Source organism: Crocodylus siamensis, chromosome 5 (genome assembly GCF_052110815.1).
Source record: "Crocodylus siamensis isolate JL-2025a chromosome 5, ASM5211081v1, whole genome shotgun sequence".
In the NCBI taxonomy this organism is placed as follows: Eukaryota; Metazoa; Chordata; order Crocodylia; family Crocodylidae; genus Crocodylus; species Crocodylus siamensis.
The window spans coordinates 1,980,588-1,999,881 of NC_143399.1; the positions used below are offsets into that span (position 1 = coordinate 1,980,588).

The 19,294-nt window shown below is 54.5% G+C and overlaps 1 protein-coding gene across 4 annotated transcripts in view; it reads right to left on the minus strand.

Moving 5' to 3' along the window:
* Positions 1–14: 14 nt before the first annotated feature.
* The window catches only part of EIF2B3 (eukaryotic translation initiation factor 2B subunit gamma), a 131,364-nt gene continuing 112,084 nt past the window's right edge, over positions 15–19,294 (minus strand). For 3 of the 4 annotated variants that reach the window (XM_090050390.1, XM_090050389.1, XM_090050391.1), the window contains exons 11-12: positions 11,059–11,162; positions 15–202 (exon numbers count right to left, since the gene is read on the minus strand). In XM_090050390.1, coding sequence (XP_089906516.1) covers positions 150–202; positions 11,059–11,162 — 157 coding nt within the window. In that variant the 3' untranslated portion in view covers positions 15–149. Of the gene's footprint in view, positions 203–11,050; positions 11,163–19,294 lie in introns of those variants that run through there. The other variant, XM_090050392.1, reaches the window with a different exon arrangement.

The following is a 19,294-nucleotide window of genomic DNA, read 5'->3' on the forward strand; positions in this document are numbered from 1 at the left end:
CACACAGCCAGTGCTGGAAATACTCCTTTTATTCAGACGTAGCTCTGAAGCCGAGCAGGAAGGGTGCGACAGCAGGCCGGCGACTGCCAGTGCGGGGTCTCCGGCTGGCGGCTGCGCTGCCTTCATACAACGGCCTGAACCCGCTGGGGTTAGATCTCCATCAGCTGCTCGGTGCCCACGATCACCTCGTTGACGTGTCTGGCTAAAAGACAAAGAGAGCCAAGGGGAGTTAGGCCCCACTGCCAGCCAAGCCCTCGAGCGAACGAGCGGCCAGCGCCTTTCAAAGCTGGGCTGTGGCTTTCGCCGCCCCCGGCCTGGCCCCCACCTCCGCTACTGACCACCCCTGAGGGCTGACCTGCAGAAAGGGCTGGAAGAGCAGAAGCTCGGGGGAAGTCCCTGACAGGGGAGGGTGTCCACAGCATAGATACAGAGCTGGCAGCACCCGTGTGGAAACCGAGGCACAGCACCTGGCACGGGCACCCTCAATGCCCAGGGCCAATGATGGCCAGCACCGGGGCAGGATGAGGTTGGTAGCCACCAAGCGACCCACTGAGCTCTCAGGAGACTCCAGGCACCCAAGGAAGTGCTAGGGCTTCTTCCCCAGCCCCTCCCCCTGGGATCCAGACCCCAGGCAGGCCCTCCCCAGCGGCTCTCTGGGCAATGCCTCGAGCCACAGCCAGCCCACCCATGGCCAGAGTGGCCCAGCCTCTGCCGGGCTGTCGGGGAAGGAAGCTCTGAGACCGGGGCTGCTGTGGATGGCTATGGAGGGACCCTTTGCAGGTCACTTCACAGCCCTGCACAGGTTCAGGCAATGGATCTGCCAAACCACAGGAGGAAAGAAGGGGGCACGGGAGACAATGACATGCCCGTGGTCCACCAAGACCTCCTGGCTGCTGCTGCCAGACAGATGCCGGCGACCCCGTGAGACACTGGACTGTCAAAGAGCCGCCACCCTACACGGCACCTCTGCTGCTCCGGCTTGGGTGTCCGTGCACCAGGCAGGCACCACGGGAACTCCCCCGCTATGCCTGTGCTAACAGTGGAGGGCCCCTGCTCGTAGCACCAGCTCTTCTGCCCTCCAGCTGGACCCTGCACAGCTTTGCCAGCCTGCCTGGGGCGCCTCTGGCTATTCCGGGCCTAGCTCTATCCTTCCCAGGACACCAGCCAGGCCCTGGGGGCTCCCCCAGCTCTCCCAAGCAGCCTGCAGAGCAGGGGGCGGCTGCAATGCCGGGGGGGCACCTTCCCCAGGGCACGTATTACCCATAGTGGGAACTCACTGCAGACCCCTTCACCTCCTGCCCCACACAGGGCAAGCTCTGCCCTGCCATGGCTCCCAGCTGCTTACCGCTCCCTTCCTGTGTGCAGCCAGGCGCGTTCGGCCTGCTGCAATAGTGCACAGGACCTCCCTTCCCACATACCCAGGAGATGGAAAGCCCAAGTGACCTGCCTGTGGCTCTGCGGTCTAACAGCGGCATGGCAGAGAAGGGCTCCCTGCTCTTTGTTCTGGCTGCCAAAGCACCCTACTTGTCTCACCAAAGTGACACCAAGCGACCATCTGCCCCACCCTGATGGCTTGGCTGTGCTGAGAGCCAGGACATGGCTCCTACTGCCCCTCTCGGGCCTCCCTGCTTTATCACACCCCAACCCAAAGCCACTAGTCTCTGTTTCACCCAAACAAGGTGGAGAACCCAAGCCCTGAAAGCTGTGGGCCTGGGTGGGTCTGACTCCTGGCTGCCCAAGTGCCAGACGCTGGGTGCTGCTGTGTGCATCTAGGGGGAAAGTCCTGCACGCAGGCAGGAGGGAGCTGGGTCTGCCCCAGGGAGCTGCGCTGCAGGGAGCATCTTGTTAGCAGCCGTGTGGAGCTCAAGGTGGCCCCTGGAGCTCTGGGACGTAGGGGTGTGTGGAAGGGGGAGTGCTCTGCACACTCAGTCCCCCCACACTCCCTTCTCCTTCCCCCCGTGGAGGTTTTTTACCATGCTGCCTGTCCTCTGGCCCTGCCAGGGTTACAGATACATTCAGAGCACAGAGAAAGGGGGATTAAAGACAAGGGGCTCTGAGACAGCCTCTGACTTGGGCTCAAGTCGCAGTCAGCCAGATCCTCTGAGCCCCGAGCTGATCAGATCCGCTCAGTGCTCTGCTCCTGCCAGGCGGGGGGCTTGGCCGAATGGTACGGCCCCATGGTGCACGCCTGCCTGCGTACACACATTGGCTGAACTTGCCTGCGTGTGGCCAGGGGAAAGCCAGGACGCCAGTCCCGCTTCTCAGCTCCCCCGACCAGCGGCAGAAAGGACTCAAGGCCCTTGCACAAGCTCGGAGGCCGAGTGTGCTCCTGGGGCTGCTGCTGGAAAGGGGACAGCACAGTGTCCCGGCGAGGGCCCCGTGAAAGCATCTCCTTGTTGTTTGCTCAATTAGCCCCAGACAGATTGCTGCTGCTGCTGCTGGGTGGTGCCGAGGCTCCCTTGTAAAGGAAGGGGAGGGGGAGAGAAGGGAAGGGAAAAAAAAAAGGTTAGGGCCAGGGCCGGGACCACCAGGAAGCTGCAGGCCTCAGGGGCTCCAGCAGACGTTCAGTTTACTCACTCAATTACATACCCTGTTTTATAAACCCTTTAAAATAAAATAGAAAACAGTCCCTGGCACAGAATTACTGCTCTATTATGCAGCAGTGATGAAAGCCACTGCTGTGTATTTGCTCTCTTTCAAGCAGGAGATAGTTTAACTTTAAAAAAAATAAAAAGAGGGCAAGGGGGGGGCAGAGAAACACACACGAAACACGCTGTGGGTGGCTCCTGCCACACTTCCCCAGACAGCAGGAGGGGCGCAGGAGAGGAGAGCGGCCTGTGTTTGTGTGGAGCTGGGGAGGGGGTCGCCTGCTGGGGGGTGGGAGGGGAAGGGAGGCAGCTGCAGCTCCGCTTAGGAAGGTGGGGCACGTCCGGAAGGGGAGAAAAAGCAGGGGAGCAGGTGGTGGGGCCAGTCGGTTTGTGCTCTGGGACAGCAGGGCACTCCTGGCGGGGCCTGCTCAACGGCCCCGGATGTGATCCACGTGACCGGCATAGATTGGCGTGGCCAAAGCGTGGTCCCAAAAGCCTCAAGTGGCCGGCGGAGACCACGGGTGCGATGGTGCACCTCAAACTGAGTGGCCTGGCTGCCTAAAGCTGGGCTCCCCGAGGTCCTTCTGCTAGTTCAGAGCTGAGGTCGGGGCCCACCAGGAAAGGAAAAGACATGATGATGAGAAGAAAGGGGAGGAAAAATGGGTTCAGAGAATTGTAGAGCAGTGGGGCTGGAAGGGACCTGCAGAGATCACATCTAGTCCAAGCCCTGCCTGAGGCAGGACCAGCCCTGTGCAAACCAGCCCAGATGAACCATCATCTAAAGTCTTCGTCTGAGGACACAGCACCAGACACCGCAGCCGAATCTGCCCCAGGGAAAGCATGGGGATTGCGGTGGCCACTGTCCTGCTGCAGGAAAGGCTGTTAGTATCTGCGCTCCACAGACCCCAGGCAGAGGTTGTGTCCCTGCTGCAGAGGAAGGCAAAACCCCCCAGTCTGGACAGGCGGTAAAATCCCTTTTGGCCCCAGTGCAGCACGTCGGTCTGAGCCTGAGCACAGGGGCAAGACTCTCCAGCCAGGACCCTGCGCTCGGCACTGCTGTGCCTCGGCCTTCTTAACCCCTTCACGTGTGATGCACCAGGGGTGTAGGGTGCCCTGGCAGGGAGGAAGAAGAGAGAACCAAGAGGTGAAGCAGATGTCCAGCCTCAAATGGCAGGACGTCCCATGGGGGTGGAGAAGCTGCAGAGCAGAGGTCTCTGGGAAATGGGAGGAATCTGATCTCCCGGGGTCTGAGCAACAGGCAACGGGTATGACCTCAACCTGCCCTGCGCAAGCTGTGGGCAAGAGTTGGCCGCCTGCACCCACGCAAAACATGGGGCTGACAGGGTTGACGAGAACGGGACGTACACAAAGTAGATGTGACACCATCTCCCAGCAGCACTGGGACATGACTCCCCGCTGCCTGCCTGCACTTCATGAGTGTGCAGAGGGTTGCGTGCGGTCCCCTCCCTGTGCAGATGGGTGTTAGGGGCGCCCCGTGGCTCTTCAGGTGGCTGTCCTCCAGCGGAGTGTGTGGCTGTTTTCCCCAGATGGGGCCTGCAAGACTCTTTCCACAAGGTCCAGAGCCACAAGCGATCGGTGGGTCAAGAACCTGGCGCTCAGCTAACCTCTTTGGCACTGGCAGCTGGACTGTTCCCAGTGGAGCGTCCTGGTGTGAGCAGCCCGGGGGCTGTGACGACTGGCGTTAACTCAGTGGACGGGTGAGGGAACTTTGTCAGCACCAGCGAAGGCCAAAACCCATAAACCATTTTTATGCTCCTGTTTGGACAACAACGAACGGCATGAGGATCAGTAACGTGCTGGTGACACAGGGATGATGTGCAACCAAGATCTTTCGCTGCCAAGATCTGCCTCTGGTGGGGTAGTTAAAGCAGTTCAAGGGATGCAGCTCCATCTCGGCTAGGAGTTTGCTCTGTTCTTGCACCACCACTGGCCCTTCCCGAGTTACGACTTGGTTCAAACTGTTTAGTTGGAGTTTGTTCCCGCCAGGATCTCTGGGGGCTCCAGCTCTTCGTACAGCAGCGAGTGCTCTGTTTCCAGATCTGGAGCCAGGGGAGTGCTTGGTACCCTCAGTCCCTTCTTACAGATGAGACCCTGCAGGACAGGAGCTTTGCTTGAATGCAGAATGGCTTTGGTACAAGAGCAGCCAGTGTGCTCCCCACCCTACCTGCCCTGTCCTTGCCCCTTTGTCCACGCAGTGCTGATGTCAGAGATGAAGGGCCCCATACCTGCTGCTTGGCCCTTTATTCCAAGGATTTACTCCAGTGGCTTTGCTGAGCAGCTCTGGTGCCTCAAACTTGGGAGCCAGAACCTGGAACTGGGTGGGGAAGAGTACCTTGTCTTGCCCCTGGGAAGAAATGTGCACTTCTGACTGAGTTTCAGGCCTCCGAAAAGACTCTGCAGGCACCTGTTCAGTAGAAACCCAGTAGTTTCATAGCTTTGTAGTTGGTTGGGTCAGAAGGGACCTGAGCAGATCATTGAGTCCAACCCCCCGGCCGTGGCAGGAAAGAGTACTGGGGTCAGACAACCCCAGCAAGGTGTTTATCCAGCCTCCTCTTAAAGCCCCCCAGGGTAGGAGCCCGCACCACTTCGCTTGGAAGTTGGTTCCAGATCCTAGCCGCCCCGACCGAGAAGTCGCGCCTCCTGATGTCTAGTCTGAATCTCCCCTCTGCCAGCTTGTGACTGTTATTCCTGGTCACTCCCGGTTGTGCTCAGGGAACAGGGACTCCCCCAATGCCTGCTGGTCCCCCCTGACTAGTTTGTAACAGGCCACTAGATCCCCCTCAGCCATCTGTTGTGGAGGCTGAACAGGTTCAGGTCCCATAGCCTCTCCCCATAGAGCCTGCCCTGCTGCCCCCTGATCATGCGAGTGGCCTCCTCTGGACCCTCTCCATGGTGTCCACATCCCTCCTGAAGTGCGGCGCCCAGACCTGGACGCAGTGCTCCAGCTGCGGCCTGACCAGTGCCGCACAGAGGGGGAGGATCACCCCCTGCCCTGCTCAAGATGCATCTGTGGATGCACGACAAGGTGCGGTTGGCCTTCCTGACCGCGTCCCCACACTGCCGGCCCATGTTCATCTTGGCATCAGTGATGACTCCAAGATCCTTTTCTGCCTCTGCACGGACGAGAAGGGAGTCCCCAGCCTGTAGGTGTGGTGCTGGCTCTTCCTCCCCAGGTGCAGCACCTTGCGCTTGTCAGTGTTGAATCCCATCCTGTTCTCATCCACCCACCCTCGTAACCTGTCTAGGTCCGACTGCAGCCTATTCCTCCCTTCTAGTGTGCCCACTTCACCCCACATCTTAGGGTCATCAGCAAATTTGAATAGGGTGCTTTGTACCCCCTCGTCCAAGTCACTGATGAGGGTGTTGAGCAGTGCGGGCCCAAGGACCGAGCCTGGGGGACCCCACTGCCCACATCTCTCCAGGTCGAACATGACCCGTCCACCACCACCCTCTGGGTGCGGCCCTCCTGCCGGTTGGTGACACATCTGACCGTGTGGGTGTCGACACCACAGCCCCCAGTTTCTTAATGAGAACGGGGTGAGAGACAGTGTTGAAGGCCTCCCGAAAGTCCAGGAAGACGATGTCCACTGCTACCCCTGCGTCCAAGGATTTGGTGACCTGGTCGTAGGAGGCCACCAGGTTGGTCTCACAGGACCTGCCTCGAATGAACCCGTGCTGGTTGCCCCTAAGCATAACCTCCCCCCCGGCCCCCTGTGGACATGCACCAGGATAACTCTCTCAAAAAGCTTCCCCAGGATCGAGGTAAGACTAACTGGCCTATAGTTCCCCGGGTCCTCCTTCCTCCCTTTTTTGAAGATGGGAACCACGTTGGCCTTTCCAGTCCTCTGGCACCACACCAGAGCCCCACGAGTGCTCGTACAGCCGTGCCAGGGGTCCTGTAATGACCTCAGCTAATTCCCCCAGCACTCGGGGGTGGAGATTGTTCGGACCCGCTGATTTAAGTATGTCCAGTCCCACTGGATGTTCCCTGACTAGATCCTCACTGACCCTGGGCCTGGGTGCACCTCCCCTGGGGCCTGAGGGGGCCGGTGGGGGGCTGATCCGGTCCCTGCTCAGGAAAATGGAGGCAAAGAAATCATTAAATATATTGGGTTTGTTGTCTGGTGTGACGACCAGATTTCCTAGCGTGTCCTGCAGGGGCCCCACGTTACCTGGTACCTTCTTTCTGCCTCCTATGGATTTCATAGATTTCATAGACATTAGGGCTGGAAGGGACCTTGGGAGATCATCGAGTCCAGCCCCCTGCCCCAGGGGCAGGAAGTCAGCTGGGGTCATAGGATCCCAGCAAGATAAGCATCCAATTTACTCTTGAAGGTGTTCAATGTAGGTGCTTGAACCACCTCCGATGGCAGGCTGCTCCAGACCTTGGGGGCTCGGACAGTAAAGAAACTCTTCCTTATGTCCAGCCTGAAACGGTCTTGCAGGAGTTTGTGACCGTTCGACCTCGTCATCGCTTGGGGCGCTCTGGTGAACAGACGTTCCCCCAGATCCTGGTCCATTTAAAAAAGGACTTCTTGTTGTCCTTGATCCGGAAAGCTAGTCCCAGTCCCATCTCCACCTCGGCCTTCCTGACTGCCCCCCTGCATCCCTGAGCAACCGCAGTATAGTCCTCCCTGGGGATGGCCCCTCCCTGCCATCGGGTGTGCGCCTCCCTTTTAGCTAGGAGACATTCCCGGATGCTTTTGGTGAGCCGTGGGGGCTTGTGTGCCCTCCTGCTCCCTTTGATCCGTGTTGGGATTACCTCTCTTTGGGGTTGGAAGATCGTTTCCTTAAGGAGCGACCACTCTCCTTGGACACCTGGCTCCTCTCCCCTCCAGGACCTCAGTGCTTCCCCAACTATTCTCCTCAGCTCACTGAAGTCCGTCCTCCTGAAATCTAGGGCTGCCGCCTTGCTGCAGGCCTTTGCCACCTTGCGCTGGATGGTGAATTAATGTGGCAGCTAAATTCTCCAGAGAGGATGCCTGCACTGAATGGGTTTCCAACCTGGTATTACAGCTACAGATGACTGAGGCCCCGGTATGGGAAATGACAGCAGGGAGTCCATCTGTCCTGATCCCTTTGTGCTCCCTCTGCTGGGGTCCAGGCAAAGAAGGAAGCCTTGAATGGAAGGAAGGGGCACGGGTTTTACTGTGGCAAAGGGAACAGATGGGGACAAGAGGTTGGGGGGTGAAAAGGAAGGTGCTGGGATTGCCAAACAGGCAAGGCAGGGGCACCTGCCTTGAGGTGAGGGGCTTGGGGATGTGTATGGGAGGCATCAAGGAAGGAGACTGGAATAAGGAGCCCCATCAGGGCAAAGGCTGCAATGAGGAGCCCCAACACAAAGGCTGGGAGGGGGATGGAGAGCCTTGAAGATGGAGATGAGGTCTAGGACTGGGAGCTGCAAGGAGGTGAGGAAGACAGATGCATGGGGTAAGTTGGAGAGGAGGGGACTCCTCAAGCACCTGCTCCTCCAGAACTGGGATGGGAACCCAGGTGTCCTGACGCTGTAACATTCCTGCTGTCAAACCTGCCAGCATGGAGCCTCCCTCATCTCCTCCTTGGACAGACCCACACTGAAGGCGACCTCTGCTATGGCTATGCCCTTTGCTCTACTGGCAGCGATCTGTGCAGTAAAGAAACCTGCCAATGACCCACTCATGGGCCTGTGTGGTCCATGGGAGAGAACGAAGTGTTCTTAGTTTCCTTTTTTTAAACATAAAAAGATATGTCCAGAACCGGAAGGGAGAGAACAGCCAAGCTGTGAAGTCCAGTACAAAGCAGCTGGGAAAAGCCAGATCTAAAGCCTGCCTAGATGGCTTCAACTGGGCTGTGCAGCACCTTGCAACTGGGGTCCTGGCCCATGGCGACAGCTCCTGGAAGTGTCTATAATACAGACAGTGCCGCTGTGGATGAACGTGCCCAGGGACTGGGGGACAAATGCAGCTCAGGCAGGAAGCCTCAGTTCCAGCCTCTCTCCCCCACGGAGCAGCTGTTTCCCAGCCCTAGTGCTGTCACTGGCAGGCAAGTCTGTGCACTGTTCCAAAAGACAAAGTTACAGCCCCGGACTCTGGCCCTAGGTCTTCCTGTGCCGAGAGCCCGGGTGCCTCGGAGAACCGGGCCTGAGTGTTTAGCATGTGTTTTGCTAATTCCGCGCTGTGTGTGTCTCTGTCATCTCTTTTGTTAACATTGCTTCGGAGGGAGGTTCTGCCAATTTACCACTTAAGTCTGTTTTATGACTAATTTGTCCCAGATGTGCAGCTTACTCCCTGCTGGATTTGGCTCCGAGAAGCCTTCTTGGGAGTTGCACCCACTCAGCTCCGGGGTTCGTGTGGCAGCCTGCAGGTCCGGCCAGCTTCCTGGAGACCCCCGCGCAGCTTTCCCTCCCTCTCAGCCTGCAGCATCTCCCTGGTGAGGAAACGTCTGGCAGCACACGTTTCTCTCGTGGGCTCATCTTCAAGAGCAGATTAATGAGGAGCAGAGCTCGAACGCTAATGGCAGAGGCTGGGAAACAATGGGTGATCCAAAGCCTGGTGTAATTACATTCTCCCACAATTGCTGCCTGCCATTTCCTACCCCTCTAGCAACTCCCTCCCTCTTCTTAGGGACCAGCATTTCTTTCAAACCACTACTTGAGTGCGGGAGCTTTCTTAAAGCCTGGCTGTTAATGATCTGCTAGCAAACACCCTACATTAAAGTATCAGTGAGGAAGGAGAGTTTCCTAAAGCTGGTAATAACAGCAGGCAGCTGTGGCAAGGCAGAACCACCAGGAAGTGCCTGCCTAGGACTGTGCTGCCGCCTCATGCCCCCAGTGTGTAACGCTGGCACTGGGGTATCCCACCTTGGCTCACCAGAGCTCAAGGCAGAACTGGGCGCCTGGCATGGGCAATAGTATGACCCTATGTGCCCCTAATTCTCTTCAACTGCAGAGAATGGCAGTGATGGGAGGTAGTGGGCTGCATCTGACAGATCCCTATGGCCAGAGGAGGATAAGTCTCCGGGGCTCTGCCCAACCTGTTATTAAGCAGAGGGGGCTCTATGGGAGATGATGCCTCAGCCTAAATTGTGCCTTGTTCAGTCCTGTTACTCAGCTGTGCCATTTGGACCACCACACATGGGCTCCTCTCTCCCCCTCTCTCTGCGACAGGCAGGCAAGGAGCTGGGCTGCACGTGCTAGCAGCTGGGTGCCCTTCTCATGCGTACTTGCAAAGGGGGCTCCAAAAGGGGCACCAAACAGCGTTACTTCAGTAGCGTGCTCAGGAGGGTGGCAAGCCTCTAGCACTGCAGCGGAGCAACGCAGCTTTGCTGTCGGTTCAGAGGAAGGCTATGTTTGGGAAATGGAGGCGCCTCCAAGAATCCTGGCTGGCGTTCCCAAGCTAGGAAGCCCTGTGAATACACACTCACCTTTGCTGGCTGGCCGCTCTGAGACCAACGGCAAGAGCCAGTCCCTAAATCATAGCAGGGGTCGACTGGGCTGGAAGCTGCTTGGTATAAAGGAAGCTCTTGCCCAAGGGGACTGGCTTTTTCTGACTGGCCCTTACCTGGGGGTGCTGGTGACACTGGGGAGGGAAACCTGAGCTCTGCCATGGGACTAACACCCAACGCCTGCGTGTGCACAGTCCATGTGTCCGGACTGGGGAGAAGTCAAATCTAGGCTACAAAAACAAAGCAAGCAAAAGGCCCTGGCCGGACCGAACAACTTCACAAAGACTCCGGCAAGAAACTCACTTTTGTCATCGCTCCGCACCCTGCAGCTGAGCTCTGCCAAACCCCAATCCATAAATATTAATTCAAAATCCCTTTTCTGAAGATAGGATCACTTAGACAGACCGTCCCTTGTCATCCAGTTGGGCAGGCAATCAACAAGCCCGGCTGTGGGAGCTGCCAACATCTTTGTACTAACAACTTGATTGGATGTCCTAGCTCTGGCCACATGGAAGCCACATTTTAGTAATTTCCCCAGAGCCAAAAGTTTGCATTTAATTTGCATTGCATAGAGCTGATTGGAGCTGCTCTTGTACTGAGTACTGAGCACACCGGGTTCCAGCATTGTAATGCGCTATCCCGAGCCCGATGCCTTGCAGTTGGTCATGACAGAGGGGATGTGCTGGTATCTGCAGTGCTTTCAAGTGGGAGGGGGGAAAGGGGGCTGTCCTTCTTAAGACAGCAAGCAGCATCTGACACCCTGACACAGACGACGACTGTGGCCTAAGGGCAATGTAATCATGGTCTCTGATAAGAGACTCTTAGAAGGCCAAGCCCTTCATGCTGTCATTGGGAGTCTTGCCTCTGACAATCACCCACCCTCTGTTCCAGTGGGTACAACCACAAAATCTGACCCCCCTTTTACAGGATATTGTGACAGCAGAGCAGTATCGGCCCATCAGCTTACTGATGGAGATTGAGCAAGGCGAAAACCTCAAGTGCCTTAAAAATACAATTTGCTACTTACATCTGGGGTCCAGATGCTGGCCGCTGCCGATCAAACAGTCCTTGATGTCAGAGCCTTTCCCTATCACCGCGTGATGGCAGAGGACGCTGTTCTGGAGGCTGCACCTGCAATACAAACACAAACAGGAGTCAGATACCCAGCGAACCCAGAGGGATGAGTGGATGCGGGAGCTTTCCCCATAGCTTCTATTGAGCCCATCTTACAGACAGATCTAGCTGTGATGCTCCCTGTTCTCTCTTACATTTCCCCCGTTCCTCCTCTCTTGCCCTGCTCCTTGTGCTTGATGCTATGACAGAAGCTGTCAGCCTTGTGCTGCAGTCAGAAAGGAAAACAGAAGGTCAGAAATGAAGAAGGGAACTGGAAACCAAGCAGAAAATGTCATCATGCCCCTTTATCAACCCAGGGTGTGACTATACCATTCCTCCTGCATGCAGTTCAGGTCCTCACCACCCCTGCAAAAGGATGTAGGAGAAGTAGAAAAGGCCCAGAGAAGGGCACCGAGGAATGATTTCAGGATCCTAGAGAGGCTTACATTCGAGGAGAGACTGAGGAGGCCAGGACTTTTCACAGAAAATGAGGGCTGGAAGGGACCTCAGGAGGTCACATCTAATCCAACCCCCTGCTCAAGGCAGGACCAGCCCCAACTGCATCATCAACTGCTGGAAGAGACAACGGTGCAGGATATGAATGGCTTGTAGAAGGCAAGTAGGGATTATAGAGTCACTATCTCTCATGATACTACAGCTAGGGGACACAACGTGTGCTTGTGTTGTGGAACCAATTGCTACAGGATGGTGAGGGGCCTGGTCACTTAACTGGATTCAAAAGGGGACTGAACAAATTCACGAAAACGGGGTCCATCAGTGGGTATCTGATGTGACAGTTGCGGCTGCAACCTCCATGTTCGGACTGCCTGGGCCTCCAAAAGCCAGACACTTTAAGGGGAAGGGGCAGGAGGTGGATCAGTCTGAATAGGCCCTGCATAAGCATCTGTTCTGTGCTCCTGTGACAGGCAGGAGACAGGAGCCCGACCCAGCACATTTCTTATGTCTTGACCATAATGTCAGCTCTCCAGTGGGCCCACAAACAAGGTTTTCCAGCTAGCCCTCCCCCAGCGTAGGTCTAGCAGAGAGGCAAATGAACTGTGATGAAGCTACAAACCTATGGAAGGGGTGAACTATGAGGTTAGGGCCCTAGGCCGGACTTCAGCATTCGCTGGGGAATTACACAGACATTCACCATCCCTCTGGTTGTCAGAGAGGCACCCCCACTGCTCCCCCTTGCACGCCAGCCTAACGACCTCCCTCTCCCTCTCTTCTGGCTCACACATCACCAGCAGGGACGTGGAGTCTGCCCTCGAGCTCGCATCGTCACTCTGTTGCTGACGCATGAGTCAGAGTCGATTCCAGGTCCCATGTGGAGAGCAGCGTCACTGCTAGAGGGTTGCGAAGGAAATGAGAGTAGTCAAAGCTCGCTGCAGTCCTTCAGGTCAGCAGACAGCGCGGTGCAGGGACACCTGGGACAAGCAGGCGACTGCGGGAAGGCTGTAGGCGAACAGCCATGGTGGAGCTATCCAGCTTGGGTCTCCTGGATGGGCTTTAACTCCAGCATTAGTATGAAAAACCAAAGGAAAAACACATGGGCCAGATGCCGTGTTGCCTGCCTCTCCTCCATCCCTGCCAAACGCATCCTATGCAGCAGCTCAGTCAAGCGAGGGACCAACTCGCTCAGAAGACTGGATGGTGCTGCTGCGACTTTGGTGCGAGTGGCAAGATGGCTGCAGAGATGCCCTTACGCCACGACAATTTGCAAGCAAAGGGCATGTGACGTGAAAGAGCCTGATCAGTGATGAGTTCACACTGCCCAGGCCATGCAGGCCTCAAACAGGGCCTCGCCCTTTGGGTGCCCACCATCTAAAACTTCCACTGCTGCAAGAGGTGCCGCAGGGACTGGGCATCTCTCAGGGTCAGGCCAGCGGTTTGCAAGCCATTGCCACCAGTGTGTAACATGGCCATCAGAGAAGAGATTTTATGTCAGGGCTTCTGGGACCCTTGAGGGAGAATCCTGGCTCTGAGCTGAGAGCGAAGCTTGGAAGTAGCCTTTTCAGATCTCGAGGGGAAAGGATATCCCTGCAGCCAGGACAGTGCTAATGTTGCTATTCTCTTGCATTACATAGAAGCTGCTTTCTTGCCAAACAACATGTGCCTATGGTGGATAGGACACGTTAGTGCCCGAGAACCAAGAGAAATTCCATCACAAACCAGGGGAAACCACCCATCTTCAGTGCTACTGTACAGAAAAACCAAGTTACTGCCCTCCAGGGCTGCTTCTCGACCCATCTGCCAGGATTTTTAAAATCATGCAATCCCGAGCATGTTCCTGCCTTCACAAAACGAGTGGCAGATGCCATCACAAAACGGAGTGGCAGATCCGGTTTTTATTGCTCAAACAACAAAACTCCAGGAGATAAAAACATGATTTGTGGGTGTTCCTTCCAACCGCTGACAGATATAACATAGGCATTTCGAAACCACTTGTAAATGCCTTTTTTTTTTCTTTTTAAGTATGCTACAAAGCCTGCCAAGAGAAGTATTTTCTGTGTTTATTTTTATTTTTTTCATTTAAAGAGTGAGGAATGAACTTTAATTCTCTGCATGGTAAACGTCACATCTCATGACAGTCTCTTGTATTCTCTTTAATTCTACGGCCACTGCATCTCCTGGCTGTTTTGAATACGAGGTGCCATTAATCGCAGAGGGAGCTCTGATTGCATTCTGCTTCATGGACGGGGAGGACGTATGCGCATGCTCACAGTTGATGTACTGGCATCTAATGCAAACCATATTTTTCCCCCCCTAAAATGCAGTGTATTTTTAAACTTTCAGCACTGTGGAAATGGATATCTTCTGACCTTTAAAATCCAAGGAGCACGTTCAAACCCACAAGAGCAACTAATTTGGGGTATTTGATTTAGGGCTGAAATTTCCATGCGAATGTGTTTTCCTGTACACTCGTGCAGCTGGCTGCTTTTCTTGCTTTATTTTTTTTTTGAAAATAAATACAAATATTCAGTCCGCATCTGCGTTGGAGAGCGCGAGCGGTTTTACAAGCCTGGTCCTGTAGTGGTAACAGATGTTGAAGTCGGCTGGCAAAGACGAGCTAATTTGTTATACAGGTACAACGTGCGAGCAAGGGGGTCCGTGTATCCCAGAGAGGCTGACTTTGTTTAAAAAAAACCCGAAGAGATGGAACAAGGGCAAGAGGGGTAATGGCCAAGAAGGGTGGGGGGATTACAAGGATCTGGGTCTTTAAATGGGAGACCACCTAACGAGATCACTCTGCAACGCCACTAATTTCAGTAAGGCCACAGACCCCCCTTCCTGCTCTCATTGTAAACAGCTAATCCCAGCAGAAAACAAGAGTGAGCAGAATGTACACACATTCCAGGCCCTGCTTTATCTTGTATTTATTTTTCTAAAAGGTCAGAGAACGTGCTGGGGGGCGGGGGGGAAGAGAACCAGAAGACGCCGTCCATCTCTTGTGTGGGCTCAGAGGAAGCTGGGCAAAGGCAATGTCCAAAAACGTATAATATGGAGCTTTTATAGCAGAACGAGTCCGGACGTGGCTTGCTTTCTCCCCCACCCCATTTGTGGCGAAGTTGCATAGCTCCAAACCAAAGGACAGGGTGGTCGATTGCATTTGAAAGCAATGCAAGGAATTGGGAAAGAATTCCATCTCCTGGTGAAATTATATGGAAGGAAGTTTTAGTCCCAGAGACAGGCTGATTTACGTTGCCCTGGAACTGCTGGCTTTCAGGCCGGCTATCAGACTATAAATCAAATATCTTGATGGCCGTTGCAATGAGCTACTTAACAAAAGCAGAGCGTGTACCACCTAAGGTTGCTGGATCACCCAAGAACAGAGAGGCTGTATTCCTCTTAACCTTGCCACACGTAAATCGGAGATCAAATGCGCTTTTGGGGAGTGGGAGATCAAAATATGCCATGCTCAGCACACAGGGAACTGGCTGCAGGAATCCAAAACACAACCCTGTAATTACAGGCTACCCGCTGATTATTTAGGGCTCCGTGATTAAAGCGATGAATGCTCCTGGAAGAAAGCAGCTTAAGTAACTGAGGTCAAGACCCCAAGTGGAGCTCTGGCCCCGAGACTCGTGGGCGTAGCAAGGTATGGATGTCACAGGTTTGCTTTGCAGCCAATCGCCTGAAATGGAGACGAGGCGGTGCGGGCTCTTAGCTTAATCCAGTTGTGCGGAGGAAAGGCATTGCTGATGACAAGCGATGAGGCAATAAACCAACCATTTAATGTGCAACAGTTGAAAGCTGTGGACTCGGAGCCCAAGGGATGGGAAGGCAGCACAGTGCCTGACGCCCGATGCTTGGGGAACCCGAGCCCCTCACTCCGCTGGGCGAGCAGAGGATGAGAGGCTGTGGAAGAAATGATTCAAGGTCTCCAAGGCCCCATGTTCAACACCTGTGCTGGTAGCTGCATCAAAGGGACCGCTGACATCTCTCTTGCCCTCGGCTCCCAAGAGTCTTGGACCAACAGACCACTGTCAACCCCCGATGCTTCTCACAGACAACCGCATGCCACGTCATCAAGCTTCTCACTGAAAACGAGGTGGGCTATGGGTGGGGCCCATGGACCAGTCACAGACTACCAGTAGCTCATGGTTTGAAACCACTCCCTTAGCCAGCTACACCCAGTCCCGTGGGCTCGGGCAGAAGGCAGCCGCACAGAAGCCCTTGTGACGACAGATGAAGAAGCAAGGTGGTAAGAAGGAACGCTGGTGCTCTACTCTGACCGCTGCCCTGTGGGAGTCCTACGCAGGCAGAGGACCAGCGGATGAGATGTGCCCGGACAGGGAACAGGGAATAGGATTGCTGGGGGGGAAGCAAAACTCACAAGACCCTTGTGAGGAGCCTTGAAAACCCCTGCTTTTTTGCTTTCATTGGAGTATCTCTTTTACATGTTAACAACTGATGTGGGGCTATTTCAATTCCTCCATTATACGCTTGAGTAAATGAAGACATAGCAATGGTATCTGCTATAATTTACAGATCATTTCCAAAGGAACCAGTCTGCTCAGGAGCGATGATTTTCTGCGCTTCCCCTCTCGGGGCAGTACAAAACTTCCCCCAACCCCATCCGCCCTGGGTGAGTCTCTGCGGGTGGATTGCTGAGAAGCCCGTCGCTCGTCCCGTTTCTAGCCAGGCCCATTGCTGCAGTGCGGTTGCTTTACACTCTGCCAAGGTCTGCACCTCACATGTACCCCATGCCACTCAGACCCGCCAGCACTCACGTTTCCCAGTGAAAGGTCACGGGATCCTTTGACAAGCGGGGCTGAAGAACTGGCTCCTTGGTCACTTCAGCCTCATTGAATCTTATTGACCCAGGAAGTGAATGAACTTGGGCCCTTCGCTGAGCTCATAGTCCAGTCTGTGAGACCCAGCAAAGGCGGCTGTTGCAGCCACTTTCCCAGGACAGCTTCAATGCAACGGACTGCAACTCTCCCTGGAGCTGTTCTCTTAGAGACCTTGCATTAGGCCATGTTTCTCACAATTGCATGCGTGCCCGGCTGACGTGCAGGGGAAACTGTTTGTCCTTCATTCTAAGGTCTCAAAGCAGAGTGATTAGTCTTTACTTTCCAAGGCTGGTTTAATCCCTTGGTTCATTAGCTGGCCTTCTCTGGGAAGACGTCATCGTTTGGGCAGTGCATAACCAGGAGGAACTTCCGCTGGTCCTTCTTAAATGCAACCCTCCTTGGAAACCTGATGTGTAGGCAGGACTGAGGGTTCCCTGTTCATTATTCATTCATTGATTCACTGGATGATCTGTCAGATCCATGCCAGATGGACAGACACAGGTTAGGAGGTGAGAAGTTTTTTCCAAGTGCCGTCCGCGCATGCTGAGCCTGGGCTCTGCGCAGGCTGGATTCTCCGCACCTAAAGATCCTGCAGGCTCACTTCTGCTGTAAACGACACCTGCTCACACCTCACAATCATCTGATTATACCCGCAGCTCCACCTGCGTTAGCAATCCTCCTGACCAGGGCTCTCCAGCATCTAACTGCCTGGGGGCGACGTGCCCCATGGACTGCACCAGAGCAAGCCACAGGACCCCTGGGTCACATGCTGCATGAACACCCCACTGTACATGTGCCCACGTCGCCCCAGCCACACTCCTCTCCCGGCACCCCCCCATACCCTGAGGCAGGGGCAGGAAGCAGAAACCGGAGGAAGGAGGGGGAGTCTGGAGACTCCGGCTGCTGCCACAGAGATGGGAAGGAGTGTCAGCTGTGGGGGAGCTGAGGGGTTTCAATTTAAGCCCCCACAGGATGTATGTGGCCTGCGGGCCCCAGACTTGCTTCTGACAATACGGGAATGCATCTCACCATCTCATAATCAGAGCAGGGCTCTCATGGGCACCAAGAGCAGCGAGGTGCAGAACTCCCACTTGAAAACCAAAGAGTCACGTGCCTCTGACAATCCCCCTTATGGGATCCATGGGGTGAGCATGAAAAGATACTTATTTTGATCTCTGAAGTCTAACACTCTCCTGATATGTGGAAGGAGCAGATCCGCTGGGTCTGGAGCAGGGCCTTTCCATGGTCAGTCTTCAGAGCTGCACCAGGCTTTAGCCATCAACATTCAATGTCCTTTTTATTTCCATTAAACTGTTTGGAAAGTGACTGGTGTCCCCTGCTCTTTCAGGGCAGGACGCTATCTGGAAGCAGGTTTAAACAAGTCGTGATTTATGCAGTGGCTCAGTTTCAACAGACCTTAGTGAAAAGGAAACTTTTGCAGAATTACTGGTTAAAGCAGTGTCAGGACCCAGGCAACAGAGTCATTTTATCAGCAGGAAGACTTAAAATATACTGTAAGCAACTTGTTTGTCTCGCAAGACAAGATTTGCACCAAGTGAAGCATCACCTCATTAAACATTTGCAAGTGTGGCTGCCGAGCCCGGTTCTTGAGTGACAGTCCCCCCGCACTTATCTCACGTGAAGCTCATAGCAAACAGTCCCGAACATGGTGCAGGTTCTTCCTGCAGTTTCTTTTTTCCTCTGTATGTTAGGCTCTTCTTACCTTAAAAGCCTTCATCCCAGGCTTAGCAGATTGTTTCCAAGAGCTTCCACCCTCAGCAGTCTTCTCCCAGTCATTTGGCTCAATGTTCACTGTCTGCATCAACATCTCTGAAATGGAGATGAAGATGCCTGCGTGGTCTTCTTGTAAAGAGTTCTCCATACAAGAGATCCGTGGGTATATGGCCATTGTCCATTTTTTGCATATGACCAAGCCACTGAGGTTGATGCTGACTAAGAAGAGAACAGATGCTTTTAACACCAGTACGTTGCAAGACCTCAGCAACTTCGTTCCATCAGGAAATTCCCAGGATGGGGCAAAGGTGACCTAAGTGGAAGCTGTTACGGCGCTTTTCTTGAGTAGAGTACGTGGTCCAGGATTATTTGAAAGAAGCTAAGTGTCTATATTATGTATATTCTTTTGCATAATCCTGAACCACATACTTTAAGGAGTTGAAGGAGGCTACCATCAGGCCTGTCTGTAGCTCCAAGTTTCCCCAGAGAGACTTATCTCCACTTTATCATTAGAGACCATGCTCCTTGAGCCACACACTGTCTGTGACCTTGCACGGCCCCAAGTCTATCCCTGGCAGCTAAATAATATGACAGGAACCATGGTAACTGCTCAAGTTTGCATATGGTGCCAAAATCAGAAGGACGCACGAACTAGAGGCAGAGCTGCAGCACCACTGGGACCCACGGTCTTATGCTGTAAAAGGAGCAAAGATGGGCAGTGGGGATCTGGAGGGCTCGGTCCTCGGGCCCGCACTGTTCAACATCTTCATCAGTGATTTGGACGAGGGGGTAAAAAGCACCTGTTCAAATTTGCTGATGACACTAAGATGTTGGGGGATGTGGGCACGCTAGAAGGGAGGAACAGGCTGCAACCAGACCTAGACAGGTTACAGGGGTGGGCGGATGAGAACAGGATGGGATTCAACACCGACAAGTGCAAATGCTGCACCTGGGGAGGAAGAGCCAGCACCACACCTACAGGTTGGGGAACTTCCTTCTCATCAGCACAGGGGCAGAAAAGGATCTTGGAGTCATCACTGATGCCAAGATGAACATGGGCCGGCAGTGTGGGGACGCAGTCAGGAAGGCCAACCGCACCTTGTCGTGCATCCACAG